At 57.3% G+C, this 19,088-nt stretch overlaps 1 protein-coding gene across 1 annotated transcript in view; it reads right to left on the reverse strand.

The window, feature by feature from the left end:
* LOC140411271 (equilibrative nucleobase transporter 1-like) overlaps window positions 1-19,088 on the reverse strand; it is a 95,650-nt gene that overhangs the window by 50,787 nt on the left and 25,775 nt on the right. The window contains exons 2-3 of the mRNA XM_072500393.1: window positions 9,725-9,959; window positions 7,142-7,274 (exon numbers count right to left, since the gene is read on the reverse strand). Coding sequence (XP_072356494.1) covers window positions 7,142-7,274; window positions 9,725-9,959 — 368 coding nt within the window. The remainder of the gene's footprint in view (window positions 1-7,141; window positions 7,275-9,724; window positions 9,960-19,088) is intronic.

Here is a 19,088-nt window from a genome sequence, read left to right on the forward strand (position 1 = left end):
TCTATCTCCCTCCTGTATTCAGACTCATCGTTATTCGAGATCCGGCCCACTATGGTCGTATCGTCAGCAAACTTGTAGATGGAGTTGGGACCAAGTTTTGCCACGCAGTCGTGTGTACAGGGAGTAGAATAGGGGGCTAAGTATGCAGCTTTGCGGGGCGCCGGTGTTGAGGACTATTGTGGAGTAGGTGTTGTTGTTCATTCTTATTGATTGTGGTCTGCGGGGCAGAAAATCGAGATCGGGGAGTGAGGAGCCAAGTCCTAGGTTTTGGAGCTTTGATATGAGCTTGGCTGGGATTATGGTGTTGAAGGCGGAGCTGTAGTCAATAAGTAGGAGTCTGATGTAGGAGTCCTTGTTGTCGAGATGCTCTAGGGATGAGTGTAGGGCCAGGGAAATGGAGTCTGTTGTGGACCGGTTGCGGCGGTGTGCGAATTGCAGTGGATCAAGGCATTCTGGGAATATGGAGTCGATGTGTCTCATGACCAACCTCTCGAAGCACTTCATTACAATCGATGTCAAGGCCACCGGACAGTAGTCGTTGCGGCACGTTGCCTGGTTCTTCTTTGGCACCAGTATGATGGTGGTCCTCTTGGAGCAGGAGAAGGAGCAAGAGGGGTGAGAGAGAGAGAGGTGGGGAAAGAGGGAGAGGTGAGGGAAGACTGAAGGGGGGCAGAGAAGGAGGAGGAGCGAGGGGGGAGGGAAAGAGAAAGAGGAGGGGGAGAGAGGGATGGGGAGAGAGTGGGAGAGAGAGGGAGGGGGCGAGAAGGACGGGGAGGGATGGAGGGGGAGAGATGGAGGGGGGAAAGAGAGAGGGCGGGACGGGAGAGGGGGGTGAGAGGGAGGTGAAGGGGAGTGAGGGAGGGGGAGGGAAGGAGCGAGAAGGAGGGGGAGTAGGAGGGGGGGGGAAGTGAGAGGGGGGAAGGAGTGAGAGGGGGAAGGGGAGAGAGAGGGAAGGGAAGAGAGAGGGAAGGGAAGAGAGAGGGAAGGGAAGAGAGAGGGAAGGGAGAGGGAAGGGAAGTGAGAGAGGGGAGAGAGAGAGGGGGAGGGAGAGAAGGAGGGGGAGGGAGAGAGAAATTGAGAGGGAGGGGAGAGAGAGGGGGAGGGGGGAGGGGTGAGAGAGGGAGACAAAGGAGAGAAGATGAGCAAGAGCAAAGTGGGAGGAAGAGTTGGGAGAGGATATGGAGGGGGGGTTCTGGTGTGAGGTGCTCCGGAGAGTGAATGCCTCCACCTCGTGCGCGAGGTTAGGGCTGATACAGCTGAAGGTGGTATACAGAGCGCACCTCACGAGGGCGAGGATGAGCCGATTCTTTGAAGGAGTAGAAGATATGTGTGAACGTTTGCAGGGGGGCCCCCGCTAATCACGTTCATATGTTTTGGTCCTGTCCAAAGCTGGTGGATTACTGGAAGGAGATTTTTAGGGTAATCTCTAAAGTGGTGCACGTGAAACTGGACCCGGGCCCCCGGGGAGGCCATATTCGGGGTGTGGACCAGCGAGGGTTGGAAACGGCGGCGGAGGCAGATGTTGTAGCCTTCGCCTCGTTGATCGCCCGAAGGCGGATCCTGTTGGGATGGAGAGCAGCCTCCCCACCCTGTGCCCTGGCGTGGCCGGGGGGGGGGATCTGCTGGAATTCTTGACTCTTGAGAAGGTTAAGTTTGAACTGAGGGGAAGGATGGAGGGTTTCTACAATTCATGGGCGTTATTCGTCATGCACTTTCAAGAACTGGATAACAGTGAACATTAGTTGGGGGGGCGGGTGGGTGGGAGGGTTGCGGGGAGGGGGGCGGTGGGTGTTAATGGCGACTATGGGTGATCCCTAATTCCTTTTTGTCATTTGTTTGTGTGAACATGCGGGCGAATGTTTGGGGGTTCGGTGGGAGGATGGGATCGTCCGTATTGATACGGGGGACAACATATTTGTTGCTGATTATTATTTGTGGTTGGTGGGTGTAAATTTGGGAGAAAATGTGAAAAAGGAAGAATAAAAAATATTTTAAAAGAAAAAAAGGAAAAGGAGTCGGAGGGGTGGGCGGCGGTAAGACAGCATGTGCATGTGAGAGCGAGAGAGAGAGAGGAAGTTATTCATAGTGAAAGCGACTGACAGCTTGGAGGAAAGATCGGCTCAGTCACGCGAGGGAATGTGAGCAATCGACCGGAGGTGAGGAAAGGTCAGTTGGGGAGATGTGATAACAGCTGGACTGACTGACTGAGGCCAGCCTGCAAGGGGGGGGGCTGTCCCACATTCCAATCACTGCCCAACGAGGCTGCGGATGGGCGGGAAAGGGGACAGGCAGGGGGCCCAGGGTCGGAGGGGGCGGGGTGGCCAGAGAGGGGTGGGCAGAGAGGGGGGGGGGGGCAACGCGACACGTGAAGGGGCGTTCATAAACAGGCGAGTGCTGCCGTGCAGGAATAACGAACACAGGGAGCCTTCGTGAATCTCACACGGGAATGCTCCTGGCTGATCCTCTCTGGGAGTCGGCGTCAGATGCACAAGGGCAACAGAAAGCATGCCGGCATCATCTCCGCCAAATGTGTGCGTGTGCAAAACACGCACACGGGTGCCCAAACGCGCACCGCGCACGTGGCTTGCTGAGTGATATCAGGGGGTCAGTTCAGCGACTGAGCGAGGTAGATGGGATGTTGAACTGCAATCTGCTCGCTTCGCGATCACCATGGCTGGAGGACCAGCTTCGAAAGCCTGGTTTATTGATCATCAATCGCCGGTCAGTCAGGAGAGCTTGGGACTGACCCGTTGCCAGGAAATTCAGCAATCCTGCCGTTTGTCCGACATGGTGCGACACGGAGGAGTGGATCGGTAACATTGGGGGCGCGGTGGGGTAGAGGTGTTGCCGCTAGACTAGTAATCCAGCGACCCAGCTTAATGTTCTGGGGGCCCCCAAACCACCGGGGCAGGTGGCAAAATTTGAATCCGTAAAAAAAGTGCGGAATGTAAAGTCGAAAGGTGACTCGCTTGTCGGGAAAATCCGTCTGGTCCCCGAATGTCCGGAGGCCTCGCTGGGTTACCCCTTCTTTGGCGATCACTCGCTCACAAGTATGATTGTCCACCTACGAAGCTCCGTGTTACAGGTTCTCTGGGCCCTTGTGTGGCGAGTCTCCTCCCGCGATCCCCGTCTCCCCCCCCCCCCCCCCCCCCCCGCTCCCCCCCGCCCTCTCCGTCTCCCCCCCCGCCCTCTCCGTCTCCCCCCCGCCCTCTCGTCTCCCCCCCGCCCTCTCCGTCTCCCCCCCGCCCTCTCCGTCTCCCCCCCCGCCCCTCTCCGTCTCCCCCCCCGCCTCTCCGTCTCCCCCCGCCCTCTCCGTCTCCCCCCCGCCCTCTCCGTCTCCCCCCCGCCCTCTCCGTCTCCCCCCCGCCCTCTCCGTCTCCCCCCCGCCCTCTCCGTCTCCCCCCCGCCCTCTCCGTCTCCCCCCCCGCCCTCTCCGTCTCCCCCCGCCCTCTCCGTCTCCCCCCCGCCCTTTCCGTCTCCCCCCCGCCCTCATCCGTCTCCCCCCCCGCCCTCTCCGTCTCCCCCCCGCCTTCTCCGTCTCACCCCCCGCCCTCTCCGTCTCCCCCCCGCCCTCTCCGTCTCCCCCCGCGCCCTCCGTCTCCCCCCGCGCTCTCCGTCTCTGCCATGCTGCTCTGAGATTTGCCTACCCCTTCCCATCCCTCGCTGCCTCAGGGTCAAGGAGTTCAAATCTCCGAGAGGCCGCCTTTAACGCCAGACGGGCACGTTCAACGTTCGAATTTCCGAATCTTCCAGCCACCTTCTTTAGCTCTGGGAAATGACGGCCTTCGTCGTTTAGGGCCGGAGCAGCTGGGGTTGATTTTCCCCCGGAGGAAAGGAGACCGAAAAGAGGGTGTACAAAACGGCGATCAGGTGGACAAGCAAAGCCCTGGTCCTCTCTCGCTGATGGTTAAAAAGGATGAGGAGACACAGATTTAAGGTTTTGGCCAAGAGATGTGGGAAGGTTGCGGGGAAGAACTTTCTGGATGTTCAAACTTCGTAACAATCTTAAAAACAAGCAACATGGTATATGTATTTCAGTGCTGGTGTAAAGGGCGTACAATCCCAAAGACGAGTAGATTATATCAAGTCCCTTCAGCCATTATAACAGACACCGTACTGACTGTACCCAACCAGAACTCAGAACCAAATGTCAATTGGACAGCGCTTATTGTGCAACCCGAGAGTGACAGTATCAAATCTAAGACCATCGATGGGACTTGCAATGCGATCACTGACACTTGCTAGATGATCAATTTATAACCCCCCCCCCAGGATGGGTTCTGCCAGGGTCACCGACCTCATTACAGCCTTGGTTCAAACATGGACAAAAGAGCTGAATGCCAGAGGTGAGGTGGGAGTGACTGCCCTGGACATCAAGGTAGCGTTTGACCAAGTTTGGCATCAAGGAGCCCGAGCAAAATCAGGGGGAAAACTCTCCGCTGGTTGGAGTCACACCCGGCACAAGGGAGGATGGTTGTGGTGGTTGGAGGTCAATCATCTCAGCTCCAGGACATCACTGCGGGAGTTCCTCAGGGGAGTGTCCCAGGCTCCCAACCATCTTCAGCTGCTTCATCAGCGACCTCCCTTCCATCAGAAGGTCAGAGGTGGGGGTGTTTGCGGACGACCGCACGATGCTCAGCACCATTCGCGTCTCCTCAGATAGCGAAGCGGTCCCTGTCCAAATGCAGCAAGACCCGGACAATATCCAGGCTCGGGGCTGACAAGTGGCAAGTTACATTCACGCCACACAAATGTCCGGCAATGACCATCTCCGACAAGAGAGGATCTAACCCCCGGCCCTTGACGTTCGACGGCATTACCATCGCTGAATCCCCCACAATCCACATCCTGGGGGTTACCATTGATCAGAAACTGGACTGGGCCCAGCCACATTAATACTGTGGCTACCAGGGCAGGTCAGAGGCTGGGAATCCTGCGGAGAGTAACTCACCTCCTGACCCCCCCCACCCAAAGCCTGTCACCATCGACAAGGCACAAGTCAGGAGTGTGAGGGAATACTCTCCACTTGCCTGGATGAGCGCAGCTCCAACAACACTCGAGAAGCTCGACACCATCCAGGACAAAGGTGCCCCGCTTGATTGCTCCCCTTCCACAAACATTCACTCCCTCCCCCACCGACGCACAGTGTCAGCCGTGTGTCCCATCTACAAGATGCACTGCAGCCATTCACCAAGGCTCCTCAGGCAGCACCTTCCAAACCCACGCCCACCTCCATCGAGAAGGACAAGAGCAGCAGATACCCGGGAACCCCCCCACCTGGAGGTTCCCCTCTAAGTCACTCACCACCCTGACTTGGAAATATCTCGCCTTTCCTTCACTGTCGTTGGTGGGTGGACCAATGTGGTTGAAGAAGGCAGCTCACCACCTCCTGCACAGGGACAATGAGGGGTTGGCAATAAACGCTGGACTTGGCATGCGCCGTGAAAAGATTTTTAAAAATGTCATCTGCAAGCAAAAGCAACATGTCCAGGCACCGAGCATTCTCCGCGGTAAAGCCTCGACCGATCAGAGACACCCTTGTCTCATGCAGTATGAATTGTTGCTCCCTTTGAAACTTTGTCTCTCTCCTGATGAGTGCAAGATGAAAAGTTTTGACAAGGCCTACCTTTTTTGTGGCAATGCTTGAAACTCTTTTACCCTGCAACTGGAAGTGAGCTGGAACCCCCGACCCGTGAGGGCGGTGGAAGTGGCGATGGTCAAGGACTTCAAAGGGAAATAGGATGAGCAGTTACTGGAACTGGGAGCGGGATAGGAGAAACAAGTGGGAAAGAATGGAACGGACTGATTTGAGGGAGAGAGAGAGAAAGAGATAGATAGAGCAAGAGTGAGATAGATAGAGAGAGCGATAGAGATAGAGAGAGAGATAGATAGAGCGAGAGAGAGAGAGGAAGAGATAGAGATAGAGAGAGGAAGAGAGATGGAGAGACAGATGAGAGAGAGTGAGCGAGAGATAGAGAGAGATGGAGAGGGAGAGAGAGCGATGGAGAGATAGATGAAGAGAGAGATAGATGGAGAGAGATAGAGAGCGAAATAGATGGAGGCAGAGAGAGAGTGAGAGACAGAGAGAATGAGAGAGACAGAGATAGAGAGAGAAAAGAGAGAGAGATAGACAGATAGAGATAGAGGAGGAGAGAGAGAGAGAGAGAGCGGGCAAGAGAGAGAGTGAGACAGAGATCGAGTGAGAAAAGAGAGCGAGGAGAGAGAGAGAAAAGAGAGGGATAGATAGGTAGAGATGGAAGAGAGAGAGAAAAGAGAGAAGAGAGAGAAAAGAGAGATGGATAGAGAGAGAGGAGAAAAAATAGAGAGAAAAGAGAGAGCAAGAGAAAGAGAGATAGATAGAGAGAGAGAGAGAGAGAGGAGAGATAGAGAGAGAGAGAGAGAGAAAAGAGAGAGATAGATAGATAGAGAGAGAGAGAGAGACAGAGACAGAGAGAGAGAGATATATATATATATATAGAGAGAGAGAGATAGAGAGAAGAGAGAGAGAGAGAAAAGAGAGAGATAGAGAGAGAGAGACAGAGAGAGAGAGAAAAGAGAGAGAGATAGAGAGAGATAGATAGAGAGAGAGAGAGAGAGAGATAGATAGAGAGAGAGAAGAGAGAGAGAGATAGATAGAGAGAGAGAGAGAGAAAAGAGAGAGATAGAGAGAGAGAGACAGAGAGAGAGAGAAAAGAGAGATAGAGAGAGATAGATAGAGAGAGAGAGAGAGAGAGAGATAGATAGAGAGAGAGAAGAGAGAGAGAGAGAGAGAGAGAGAGAGAGAGAGAGAGAGAGAGATTTACACCCTTGTCACCCTCTCGTCCTCTCAGACATTTGAGAACTGTCCACATTTGCCGTAGAGTTTAGTGACATGAATCCCATGAAATGCACTCCCAACTCTGTCATTCGGGTCAGGAAGAGGCTTGATGGGAAGTTGAGTGTCCTGAACAGATGAAAGCCCCCGAATGGGTAACACTCGAGTGGATTCCCCCACCCCACTCACTTCGCCATCCACCCCAGCCCCCGGCCAACCCACTGCCACACGCATCTCCCGGCTCTGCTGAAACCATTCATCCTCCGAACCGGGACCAACGCACCCTCCTCGCAAACCCCAATACCCCGGAAGAGGTCAAGGACTCACATGCCCAGGAAACGGGTTACCATCGTACCGATGTGGTCGAGCATGAAACCGCAGGGAAAGGTGGAGAAGTTGACCATAAATGAACCCACGGTGAAGAGGAGGGTGAAGCGCTCGTCCTGGAGATCGCACTCTACTGAGAGTGGGAGGGAGGGAGAAGAAGTGTGAGAGAGAGACGGAGAGAGATATCCTTCCAATAGCACAGACCTCCCTAAATACTGACTCTCTGACAGTGCAGCACTCCCTCAGTACTGACCCTCTGACAGTGCAGCACTCCCTCATTTTTGACCCTCTGACAGTGCGGCACTCCCTCAGTACTGACCCTCTGACAGTGCAGCACTCCCTCAGTACTGACCCTCTGACAGTGCGGCACTCCCTCAGTACTGGCCCTCTGACAGTGCAGCACTCCCTCAGTACTGGCCCTCTGACAGTGCAGCTCTCCCTCAGTACTGATCCTCTGACAGTGCAGCACTCCCTCAGTACTGACCCTCTGACAGTGCAGCACTCCCTCAGTACTGACCCTCTGACAGTGCAGCACACCCTCAGTACTGACCCTCTGACAGTGCAGCTCTCCCTCAGTACTGACCCTCTGACAGTGCAGCACACCCTCAGTACTGACCCTCTGACAGTGCAGCTCTCCCTCAGCACTGACCCTCTGACAGTGCAGCACTCCCTCAGTACTGGCCCTCTGACAGTGCAGCTCTCCCTCAGTACTGATCCTCTGACAGTGCAGCACTCCCTCAGTACTGACCCTCTGACAGTGCAGCTCTCCCTCAGTACTGACCCTCTGACAGTGCAGCACTCCCTCAGTACTGACCCTCTGACAGTGCAGCCCTCCCGCAGTACTGACCCTCTGATAATGCAGCACTCACTCAGTACTGACCCTCTGACAGTGCGGCGCTTCCTCAGTACTGACCCTCTGACAGTGCAGCACTTCATCAGTAAGGACCCTCTGACAGTGCAGCACTCCCTCAGTACTGACCCTCTGACAGTGCAGCACTCCCTCAGTACTGACCCTCTGTCAGTGCAGCACTCTCTCAGTACTGACCCTCTGACAGCGCAGCACTTCCTCAGTTCCGACCCACTGACAGTGCAGCACTCCTTCAGTACCGACCCTCTGACAGTGCAGCACTCCCTCAGTACTGACCCTCTGACAGTGCAGCACTCCCTCTGTACTGGCCCTCTGACAGTGCAGCACTCCCTCAGTACTGACCCTCTGACAGTGCGGCGCTCCCTCAGTACTGACCCTCTGACAGTGCAGCACTCCCTCACTACTGACCCTCTGACAGTGCGGCGCTCCCTCAGTACTGACCCTCTGACAGTGCAGCCCTCCCTCAGTACTGACCCTCTCTGACAGTGCAGCCCTCCCTCAGTACTGACCCTCTGACAATGCAGCACTCACTCAGTACTGACCCTCGGACAGTGCGGCGCTCCCTCAGTACTTACCCTCTGACAGTGCAGCCCTCCCTCAGTACTGACCCTCTGACAGTGCAGCCCTCCCTCAGTACTGACCCTCTGACAGTGCAGCCCTCCCTCAGTACTGACCCTCTGACGGTGCGGCACTCCCTCAGTACTGACCCTCTGACTGTGCGGCACTCCTCAGTACTGACCCTCTGACAGTGCGGCACACCCTCAGTACTGACCCTCTGACAGTGCGGCACTCCCTCAGTACTGACCCTCTGACAGTGCGGCACTCTCTCAATACTGACCCTCTGACAGTGCAGCACTCCCTCAGTACTGACCCTCTGACAGTGCGGCACTCCCTCAGTACTGACCCTCTGACAGTGCAGCACTCCCTCAGTACTGACCCTCTGACAGTGCGGCACTCCCACAGTACTGACCCTCTGACAGTGCAGCACTCCCTCAGTACTGGCCCTCTGACAGTGCGGCACTCCCTCAGTACTGACCCACGGACAGTGCAGCTCTCCCTCAGTACTGACCTACGGACAGTGCAGCGCTCCCTCAGTACTGACCCTCTGACAGTGCGGCACTCCCTCAGTACTGAACCTCTGACAGTGCAGCACTCCCTCAGTACTGGCCCTCTGACAGTGCGGTCTCCCTCAGTACTGACCCACGGACAGTGCAGCCCTCCCTCAGTACTGACCCTCTGACAGTGCGGCACTCCCTCAGTACTGACCCTCTGACAGTGCAGCACTCCCTCAGTACTGACCCTCTGACAGTGCAGCACTCCCTCAGTACTGACCCTCTGACAGTGCGGCACTCCCTCAGTACTGACCCTCTGACAGTGCAGCACTCCCTCAGTGCTGACCCTCTGACGGTGCGGCTCTCCCTCAGTACTGACCCTCTGACGGTGCGGCACTCCCTCAGTACTGACCCTCTGACAGTGCGGCGCTCCCTCAGTACTGACCCTCTGACAGTGCGGCACTCCCTCAGTACTGACTCTCCAACCTGGCAGCAGACTCCCTCTCTTTTTACCCTTTTGTCACTCTCTAATCTCCATCACATTACTCCCAACTGTCCTACCTCTTGTCTCGCCTTCTGTCCGGCTGCACACTAACTGCTGTCCTTTCTGACTGTCTATCGGCCCGTGCAGATTTATTGATACGCTTCCTTCCAGATACTTACTGGTCCCATTCCCCCAAAAGCGGTCTGTGACGTTGTGCTGATGGAGGCAGAGGTCATAGAAATATCCTTCTTTCTTCAGTATGAAGACCAGTGATGCCCATCCGAAGATCACACCCGCGAAGAAGATACACTCAAACAGTCCAGTTACAAATGTCAAGTATCGTTTGATCCTCTCAAATGTTTGCAGTTCCCAGGCTCGTGAAGGCCATTTCGATGTCTTGGGAGCTTCCGCTTCCTGGACAGGAAGAAAAATATTCCATTTAAAGACCCAAGCTTCACACGATGTGGGATTTAGGTGTGTAGGCCTGTCTGTACCCTGGCGAGTGTGTGGGCCTGTCTGTACCTGGGCGAGTGTGTGGGTCTGTCTGTACCCTGGCGAGTGTGTGGGCCTGTCTGTACCCTGGCGAGTGTGTGGGTCTGGCTGTACCTGTGTGAGTGTGTGGGCCTGTCTGTACCCTGGCGAGTGTGTGGGTCTGGCTGTACCTGGGTGAGTGTGTGGGCCTGTCTGTACCCTGGCGAGTGTGTGGGCCTGTCTGTTCCTGGGCGAGTGTGTGGGCCTGTCTGTACCCTGGAGATTGTGTGGGCCTGTTTGTACCCTGGCGAGTGTGTGGGCCTGTCTGTACCTGGGTGAGAGTGTGGGTCTGGCTGTACCTGGGTGAGTGTGTGGGTCTGGCTGTACCTGGGTGAGTGTGTGGGCCTGTCTGTGCCCTGGCGAGTGTGTGGGTCTGGCTGTACCTGGGCGAGTGTGGGGGTCAGGCTGTACCTGGGTGAGTGTGTGTGTCTGGCTGTACCTGGGCGAGTGTGGGCCTCTCTGTACCTGGGTGAGTGTGTGAGCCTCTCCGTACCTGGGCGAGTGTGGGGGTCTGGCTGGACTCTGGCGAATGTGTGGGTCTGGCTGTACCTGGGTGAGTGTGTGGCTCTGGCTGTACCTGGGTGAGTGTGGGGGTCTGGCTGTACCTGGGTGAGTGTGTGAGCCTGTCTGTACCGGGGCAAGTGTGTGGGCCTGTCTGTACCTGGGCGGGTGTGTGGGCCTGTCTGTACCTTGGCGAGTGCGGGGGTCTGGCCGTATCCGGTTGAGTGTGTGGGTCTGTCTGTACCCTGGCGAGTGTGTGGGCCTGTCTGTACCCTGGCGAGTGTGTGGGCCTGTCTGTACCCTGGCGAGTGTGTGGGCTTGTCTGTACTCTGGCGAGTGTGTGGGCCTGTCTGTACCTGGGTGAGTGTGTGGGCCTGTCTGTACCTGGGCGTGTGTGTGGGCCTGTCTTTACCCTGGAGACTGTGTGGGCCTGACTGTACCTGGGTGAGTGTGTGTGTCTGGCTGTACCTGGGTGAGTGTGTGAGTCTGGCTGTACCTGGGTGAGTGTGTGGATCTGGCTGTACCTGGGTGAGTGTGGGAGTCTGTCTGTACCTGGGTGAGTGTGTGGGCCTGTCTGTACCTGGGTGAGTGTTTGGGTCCGGGTGTACCTGGGTGAGTGTGTGGGCCTGTCTGTACCTGGGTGAGTGTGTGGGTCTGTCTGTACCTGGGTGAGTGTGTGGGCCTGTCTGTACCTGGGTGAGTGTGTGGGCCTGTCTGTACCTGGGCGAGTGTGTGGGCCTGTCTGTACCTGGGCGAGTGTGTGGGCCTGTCTGTACCTGGGTGAGTGTGTGGGCCTGTCTGTACCTGGGTGAGTGTGTGGGCCTGTCTGTACCTGGGTGAGTGTGTGGGCCTGTCTGTACCTGGGCGAGTGTGTGGGCCTGTCTGTACCTGGGTGAGTGTGTGGGCCTGTCTGTACCTGGGTGTGTGTGAGCCTCTCTGTACCCTGGCGAGTGTGTGGGTGTGTCTGTACCTGGGCGAGTGTGTGGGTCTGGCTGTACCTGGGCGAGTGTGTTGGCCTGTCTGTACCTGGGTGAGTGTAAGTCTGTCTGTACCTGGGTGTGTGTGGGGGCCTGTCTGTACCTGGGTGAGTGTGTGAGCCTGTCTGTACCTGGGCGAGTGTGTGGGTCTGGCTGTACCTGGGCGAGTGTGTGGGTCTGGCTGTACCTGGGCGGGTGTGTGGGTCTGGTTGTACCTGGGTGAGTGTGTGGGTCTGGCTGTACCCGGGTGAGTGTGTGGGTCTGGTTGTACCTGGGTGAGTGTGTGGGTCTGGCTGTACCTGGGCGAGTGTGTGGGCCTGTCTGTACCTGGGTGAGTGTGTGGGCCTGTCTGTATCCTGGCGAGTGTGTGGGCCTGTCTGTACCCTGGCGAGTGTGTGGGCCTGTCTGTACGTGGGTGAGTGTGTGGGTCTGGGAGGACCTGGGTGTGTGTGTGGGTCTGTCTGTACCTGGGTGAGTGTGTGGGTCTGTCTGTACCTGGGTGAGTGTGTGGGCCTGTCTGTACCTAGGTGAGTGTGTAGGCCTGGCTGTACCTGGGTGAGTGTGTGGGTCAGGCTGTACCTGGGTGTGTGTGTGGGTCAGGCTGTACCTGGGTGAGTGTGTGGGTCAGGCTGTACCTGGGTGTGTGTGTGGGTCTGGCTGTACCTGGGTGAGTGTGTGGGTCTGGCTGTACCTGGGTGAGTGTGTGGGCCTGGCTATACCCTGGGTGAGTACAAAGAACAAAGAACAAAGAAATGTACAGCACAGGAACAGGCCCTTCGGCCCTCCAAGCCCGTGCCGACCATACTGCCCGACTAAACTACAATCTTCTACCCTTCCTGGGTCCGTATCCTTCTATTCCCATCCTATTCATATATTTGTCAAGATGCCCCTTAAATGTCCCTATCGTCCCTGCTTCCACTACCTCCTCCGGTAGCGAGTTCCAGGTACCCACTACCCTCTGCGTAAAAAACTTGCCTCGTACATCTCCTCTAAACCTTGCCCCTCTCACCTTAAACCTATGCCCCCTAGTAATTGACCCCTCTACCCTGGGGAAAAGCCTCTGACTATCCACTCTGTCTATGCCCCTCATAATTTTGTATACCTCTATCAGGTCGCCCCTCAACCTCCTTCGTTCCAGTGAGAACAAACCGAGTTTATTCAACCGCTCCTCATAGCTTATGCCCTCCATACCAGGCAACATTCTGGTAAATCTCTTCTGCACCCTCTCTAAAGCCTCCACATCCTTCTGGTAGTGTGGCGACCAGAATTGAACACTATACTCCAAGTGTGGCCTAACTAAGGTTCTATACAGCTGCAACAAGACTTGCCAATTCTTATACTCAATGCCCCGGCCAATGAAGGCCAGCATGCCGTATGCCTTCTTGACTACCTTCTCCACCTGTGTTGCCCCTTTCAATGACCTGTGGACCTGTACTCCTAGATCTCTTTGACTTTCAATACTCTTGAGGGTTCTACCATTCACTGTATATTCCCTACCTGCATTAGACCTTCCAAAATGCATTACCTCACATTTGTCCGGATTAAACTCCATCTGCCATCTCTCCGCCCAAGTCTCCAGACAATCTAAATCCTGCTGTATCCTCAGACAGTCCTCATCGCTATCCGCAATTCCACCAACCTTTGTGTCGTCTGCAAACTTACTAATCAGACCAGTTACATTTTCCTCCAAATCATTTATATATACTACAAAGAGCAAAGGTCCCAGCACTGATCCCTGTGGAACACCACTGGTCACAGCCCTCCAATTAGAAAAGCATCCCTCCATTGCTACTCTCTGCCTTCTATGGCCTAGCCAGTTCTGTATCCACCTTGCCAGCTCACCCCTGATCCCGTGTGACTTCACCTTTTGTACTAGTCTACCATGAGGGACCTTGTCAAAGGCCTTACTGAAGTCCAGATAGACAACATCTACTGCCCTACCTGCATCAATCATCTTTGTGACCTCCTCGAAAAACTCTGTCAAGTTAGTGAGACACGACCTCCCCTTCACAAAACAGTGCTGCCTCTCACTAATACGTCCATTTGCTTCCAAATGGGAGTAGATCCTGTCTCTAAGAATTCTCTCCAGCAATTTCCCTACCACTGAAGTAAGGCTCACCGGCCTGTAGTTCCCGGGATTATCCTTGCTACCCTTCTTAAACAGTGTGTGGGTCTGGCTGTACCTGGATGAGTGTGTGAGCCTGTCTGTACCTGGGCGAGTTTGTGGGTCTGGCTGTATCTGGGTGAGTGTTTGGGTTTGGCTGTACCTGGGCGAGTGTGTGGGCCTGTCTGTACCTGGGCGAGTGTGTGGGCCTGTCTGTACCTGGGTGAGTGTGTGGGCCTGTCTGTACCTGGGTGAATGTGTAGGCCTGGCTGTACCCTGGGTGAGTGTGTGGGTCTGGCTGTACCTGGATGAGTGTGTGAGCCTGTCTGTACCCGGGCGAGTGTGTGGGTCTGGCTGTACCTGGGCGAGTGTGTGGGTCTGGCTGTACCTGGGTGAGTGTGTGGGCCTGGCTGTACCTGGGCGAGTGTGTGGGTCTGTCTGTACCTGGGCGAGTGTGTGGGCCTGTCTGTACCTGGGTGAGTATGTGGGCCTGTCTGTACCTGGGTGAGAGTCTGGCTGTACCTGGGTGAGTGTGTGGGCCTGGCTGTACCCTGGCGAGTGTGTGGGTCCGGGTGTACCTGGGTGAGTGTGTGGGCCTGGCTGTACCTGGGTGAGTGTGTGGGTCTGGCTGTACCTGGGTGAGTGTGTGGGTCTGGCTGTACCTGGGTGAGTGTGTGGGTCTGGCTGTACCTGGGTGAGTGTGGGGGCCTCTCTGTACCTGGGTGGGTGTGTGGGCCTCTCTGTACCTGGGTGAGTGTGTGCGTCTGGCTGTACCTGGGTGAATGTGTGGGTCAGGCTGTACCTGGGCGTGTGTGTGAGGCTGGCTGTACCTGGGTGAGTGTGTGGGCCTGTCTGTACCTGGGTGAGTGTGTGGGTCAGGCTGTACCTGGGTGAGTGTGTGGGCCTGTCTGTACCTGGGTGAGTGTGTGGGTCTAGCTGTACCTGGGTGAGTGTGTGGGTCTGGCTGTACCTGGGTGAGTGTGTGGGTCAGGCTGTACCTGGGTGAGTGTGTGGGTCTGGCTGTACCTGGGCGAGTGTGTGGGACTGGCTGTACCTGGGCGAGTGTGTGGGTCTGGCTGTACCTGGGTGAGTGTGTGAGCCTCTCTGTACCTGGGTGAGTGAGAGAGTCTGGCTGTACCTGGGTGAGTGTGTGAGCCTCTCTGTACCCTGGCGAGTGTGTGGGCCTGTCTGTACCTGGGTGAGTGTTTGAGCCTCTCTGTACCCTGGCGAGTGTGTGGGCCTGGCTGTACCTGGGTGAGTGAGAGAGTCTGGCTGTACCTGGGTGAGTGTGTGGGTCAGGCTGTACCTGGGTGAGTGTGTGGGTCTGGCTGTACCTGGGTGAGTGTGTGGGTCTGGCTGTACCTGGGTGAGTGAGAGAGTCTGGCTGTACCTGGGCGAGTGTGTGGGCCTGGCTGTACCTGGGCGAGTGTGTGGGCCTGTCTGTACCTGGGTGAGTGAGAGAGTCTGGCTGTACCTGGGCGAGTGTGTGGGTCTGGCTGTACCTGGGCGAGTGTGTGGGTCTGTCTGTACCTGGGTGAGTGTGTGGGTCTGGCTGTACCTGGGTGAGTGTGTGGGTCTGGCAGTACTTGGGTGAGTGTCTGGGCCTGTCTGTACCTGGGCGAGTGTGTGGGCCTTTCTGTACCCTGGCGAGTGTGTGGGCCTGGCTGTACCTGGGTGAGTGTGTGGGTCTGGCTGTACCTGGGTGAGTGTGTGGGTCTGGCTGTACCTGGGTGAGTGTGTGGGTCTGGCTGTACCTGGGTGAGTGTGTGGGTCTGTCTGTACCTGGGTGAGTGTGTGGGCCTGGCTGTACCTGGGCGAGTGTGTGGGTCTGGCTGTACCTGGGTGAGTGTGTGGGCCTGGCTGTACCTGGGTGAGTGTGTGGGCCTGGCTGTACCTGGGTGAGTGTGTGGGCCTGGCTGTACCTGGGTGAGTGTGTGAGCCTCTCCGTACCTGGGTGAGTGTCTGGGCCTGTCTGTACCTGGGCGAGTGTGTGGGCCTGTCTGTACCCTGGCGAGTGTGTGGGTCTGGCTGTACCTGGGTGAGTGTGTGGGTCTGGCTGTACCTGGGCGAGTGTGTGGGTCTGGCTGTACCTGGGCGAGTGTGTGGGTCCGGATGTACCTGGGTGAGTGTGTGGGCCTGGCTGTACCTGGGTGAGTGTGTGAGCCTCTCCGTACCTGGGTGAGTGTGTGGGTCTGTCTGTACCTGGGTGAGTGTGTGGGTCTGGCTGTACCTGGGTGAGTGTGTGAGCCTCTCCGTACCTGGGTGAGTGTGTGGGTCTGTCTGTACCTGGGTAAGTGTGTGGGCCTCTCTGTACCTGGGCGAGTGTGTGGGCCTGGCTGTACCTGGGTGAGTGCGTGGGTCTGTCTGTACCTGGGTGAGTGTGTGGGTCTGGCTGTACCTGGGTGAGTGTGTGGGCCTGTCTGTACCTGGGTGAGTGTGTGGGTCTGGCTGTACCTGGGTGAGTGTGTGGGCCTGTCTGTACCTGGGTGAGTGTGTGGGCCTGTCTGTACCTGGGTGAGTGTATGGGCCTGGGTGTACCTGGGTGAGTGTGTGGGTCTGTCTGTACCTGGGTGAGTGTGTGGGCCTCTCTGTACCTGGGCGAGTGTGTGGGCCTGGCTGTACCTGGGTGAGTGTGTGGGTCTGTCTGTACCTGGGCGAGTGTGTGGGCCTGGCTGTACCTGGGTGAGTGTGTGGGTCAGGCTGTACCTGGGTGAGTGTGTGGGTCTGGCTGTACCTGGGTGAGTGTGTGGGTCTAGCGGTACCTGGGTGAGTGTGTGGGCCTGTCTGTACCTGGGCGAGTGTGGGGGCCTTTCTGTACCCTGGCGAGTGTGTGGGCCTGTCTGTACCTGGGTGAGTGTATGGGCCTGGGTGTACCTGGGTGAGTGTGAGGGTCTAGCTGTACCTGGGTGAGTGTGTGGGCCTGGCTGTACCTGGGCGAGTGTGTGGGCCTCTCTGTACCTGGGCGAGTGTGTGGGCCTGGCTGTACCTGGGCGAGTGTGTGGGCCTGTCTGTACCTGGGCGAGTGTGTGGGCCTGGCAGTACTTGGGTGAGTGTCTGGGCCTGTCTGTACCTGGGCGAGTGTGTGGGCCTGACTGTACCTGGGCGAGTGTGTGGGCCTGTCTGTACCTGGGCGAGTGTGTGGGCCTGGCAGTACTTGGGTGAGTGTCTGGGCCTGTCTGTACCTGGGCGAGTGTGTGGGCCTTTCTGTACCCTGGCGAGTGTGTGGGCCTGTCTGTACCTGGGTGAGTGTATGGGCCTGGGTGTACCTGGGTGAGTGTGTGGGTCTAGCTGTACCTGGGTGAGTGTGTGGGCCTGGCTGTACCTGGGCGAGTGTGTGGGCCTCTCTGTACCTGGGCGAGTGTGTGGGCCTGGCTGTACCTGGGCGAGTGTGTGGGCCTGGGTGTGCCTGGGTGAGTGTGTGGGTCTAGCTGTACCTGGGTGAGTGTGTGGGCCTGGCTGTACCTGGGCGAGTGTGTGGGCCTCTCTGTACCTGGGTGAGTGTGAGAGTCTGGCTGTACCTGGGCGAGTGTGCGGGTCTGGCTGTACCTGGGCGAGTGTGTGGGTCTGTCTGTACCTGGGTGAGTGTGGGGGTCTGGCTGTACCTGGGTGAGTGTGTGAGCCTGGCTGTACCTGGGTGAGTGTGTGAGCCTCTCCGTACCTGGGTGAGTGTGTGGGCCTGGCTGTACCTGGGTGAGTGTGAGAGTCTGGCTGTACCTGGGTGAGTGTGTGGGCCTGTCTGTACCTGGGTGAGTGTGTGGGACTGGCTGTACCTGGGCGAATGTGTGGGCCTGTCTGTACCTGGGTGAGTGTGTGGGTCTGGCTGTACCTGGGTGAGTGTGAGAGTCTGGCTGTACCTGGGTGAGTGTGTGGGCCTGTCTGTACCTGGGTGAGTGTGTGGGTCTGGCTGTACCTGGGCGAGTGTGTGGGCCTGGTTCTACCTGGGTGAGTGTGTGGGCCTGTCTGTACCTGGTTGAGTGTGTGGGTCTGGCTGTACCTGGGCGAGTGTGTGGGCCTGGCTGTACCTGGGTGAGTGTGTGGGCCTGTCTGTACCTGGGTGAGTCTGTGGGTCTGTCTGTACCCTGGCGAGTGTGTGGGACTGTCTGGACCCTGGCGAGTGTGTGGGCCTGTCTGTACCCTGGCGAGTGTGTGGGTCTGGCTGTACCTGGGTGAGTGTGTGGGTCTGGCTGTACCTGGGTGAGTGTGTGGGTCTGTCTGTACCTGGGCGAGTGTGTGGGTCTGGCTGTACCTGGGCGAGTGTGTGGGTCTGGCTGTACCTGGGTGAGTGTGTGGGTCTGGCTGTACCTGGGCGAGTGTGTGGGTCTGGCTGTACCTGGGCGAGTGTGTGGGTCTGGCTGTACCTGGGTGTGTGTGGGGGTCTGGGTGTACCTGGGTGAGTTTGTGGGCCTGTCTGTACCTGGAGAGTGTGTGGGCCTGTCTGTACCTGGGTGAGTGTGTGGGTCTGGCTGTACCTGGGCGAGGGTGTGGGTCTGGCTGTACCTGGGCAAGTGTGTGGGTCTGTCTGTACCTGGGCGAGTGTGTGGGCCTGGCTGTACCTGGGTGAGTGTGTGGGCCTGTCTGTACCTGGGCGAGTGTGTGGGCCTGTCTGTAACTGGAGAGTGTGTGGGCCTGTCTGTACCTGGGTGAGTGTGTGTGTCTGGCTGTACCTGGGCGAGTGTGTGGGTCTGGCTGTACCTGGGCGAGTGTGTGGGTCTGTCTGTACCTGGGCGAGTTTGTGAGCCTGTCTGTACCTGGGCGAGTTTGTGAGCCTGTCTGTACCTGGGCGAGTGTGTGAGCCTGTCTGTACCTGGGCGAGTGTGTGAGCCTCGCTGTACCTGTGCGAGTGTGTGAGCCTCGCTGTACCTGGGTGAGTGTGTGGGTCTGGCTGTACCTGGGTCAGTGTGTGGGCCTGTCTGTACCTGGCGAGTGTGTGGGTCTGGCTGTACCTGGGTGAGTGTGTGAGCCTCTCCGTACCTGGGCGAGTGTGTGGGCCTGGCTGTACCTGGGTGAGTGTGTGAGCCTGTCTGTACCCTGGCGAGTGTGTGGGTCCGGGTGGACCTGGGTGAGTGTGTGGGTCTGGCTGTACCATGACAAGTGTGTGGGTCTGGCTGTACCTGGGTGAGTTTGTGAGCCTCTCTGTACCTGGGCGAGTGTGTGGGCCTGGCTGTACCTAGACGAGTGTGTGGGCCTTTCTGTACCCTGGCGAGTGTGTGGGCCTGTCTGTACCTGGGTGAGTGTGTGGGTCTGGCTGTACCTGGTTGAGTGTGTGAGCCTGCCTGTACCCTGGCGAGTGTGTGGGTCCGGGTGTACCTGGGTGAATGTGTGGGTCTGGCTGTACCTGGGTCAGTGTGTGGGTCTGGCTGTACCTGGGTGAGTGTGTGAGCCTCTCTGTACCTGGGCGAGTGTTTGGGCCTGGCTGTACCTGGGTGAGTG

Source organism: Scyliorhinus torazame, chromosome 4, assembly GCF_047496885.1.
Source record: "Scyliorhinus torazame isolate Kashiwa2021f chromosome 4, sScyTor2.1, whole genome shotgun sequence".
NCBI lineage: Eukaryota > Metazoa > Chordata > Chondrichthyes > Carcharhiniformes > Scyliorhinidae > Scyliorhinus > Scyliorhinus torazame.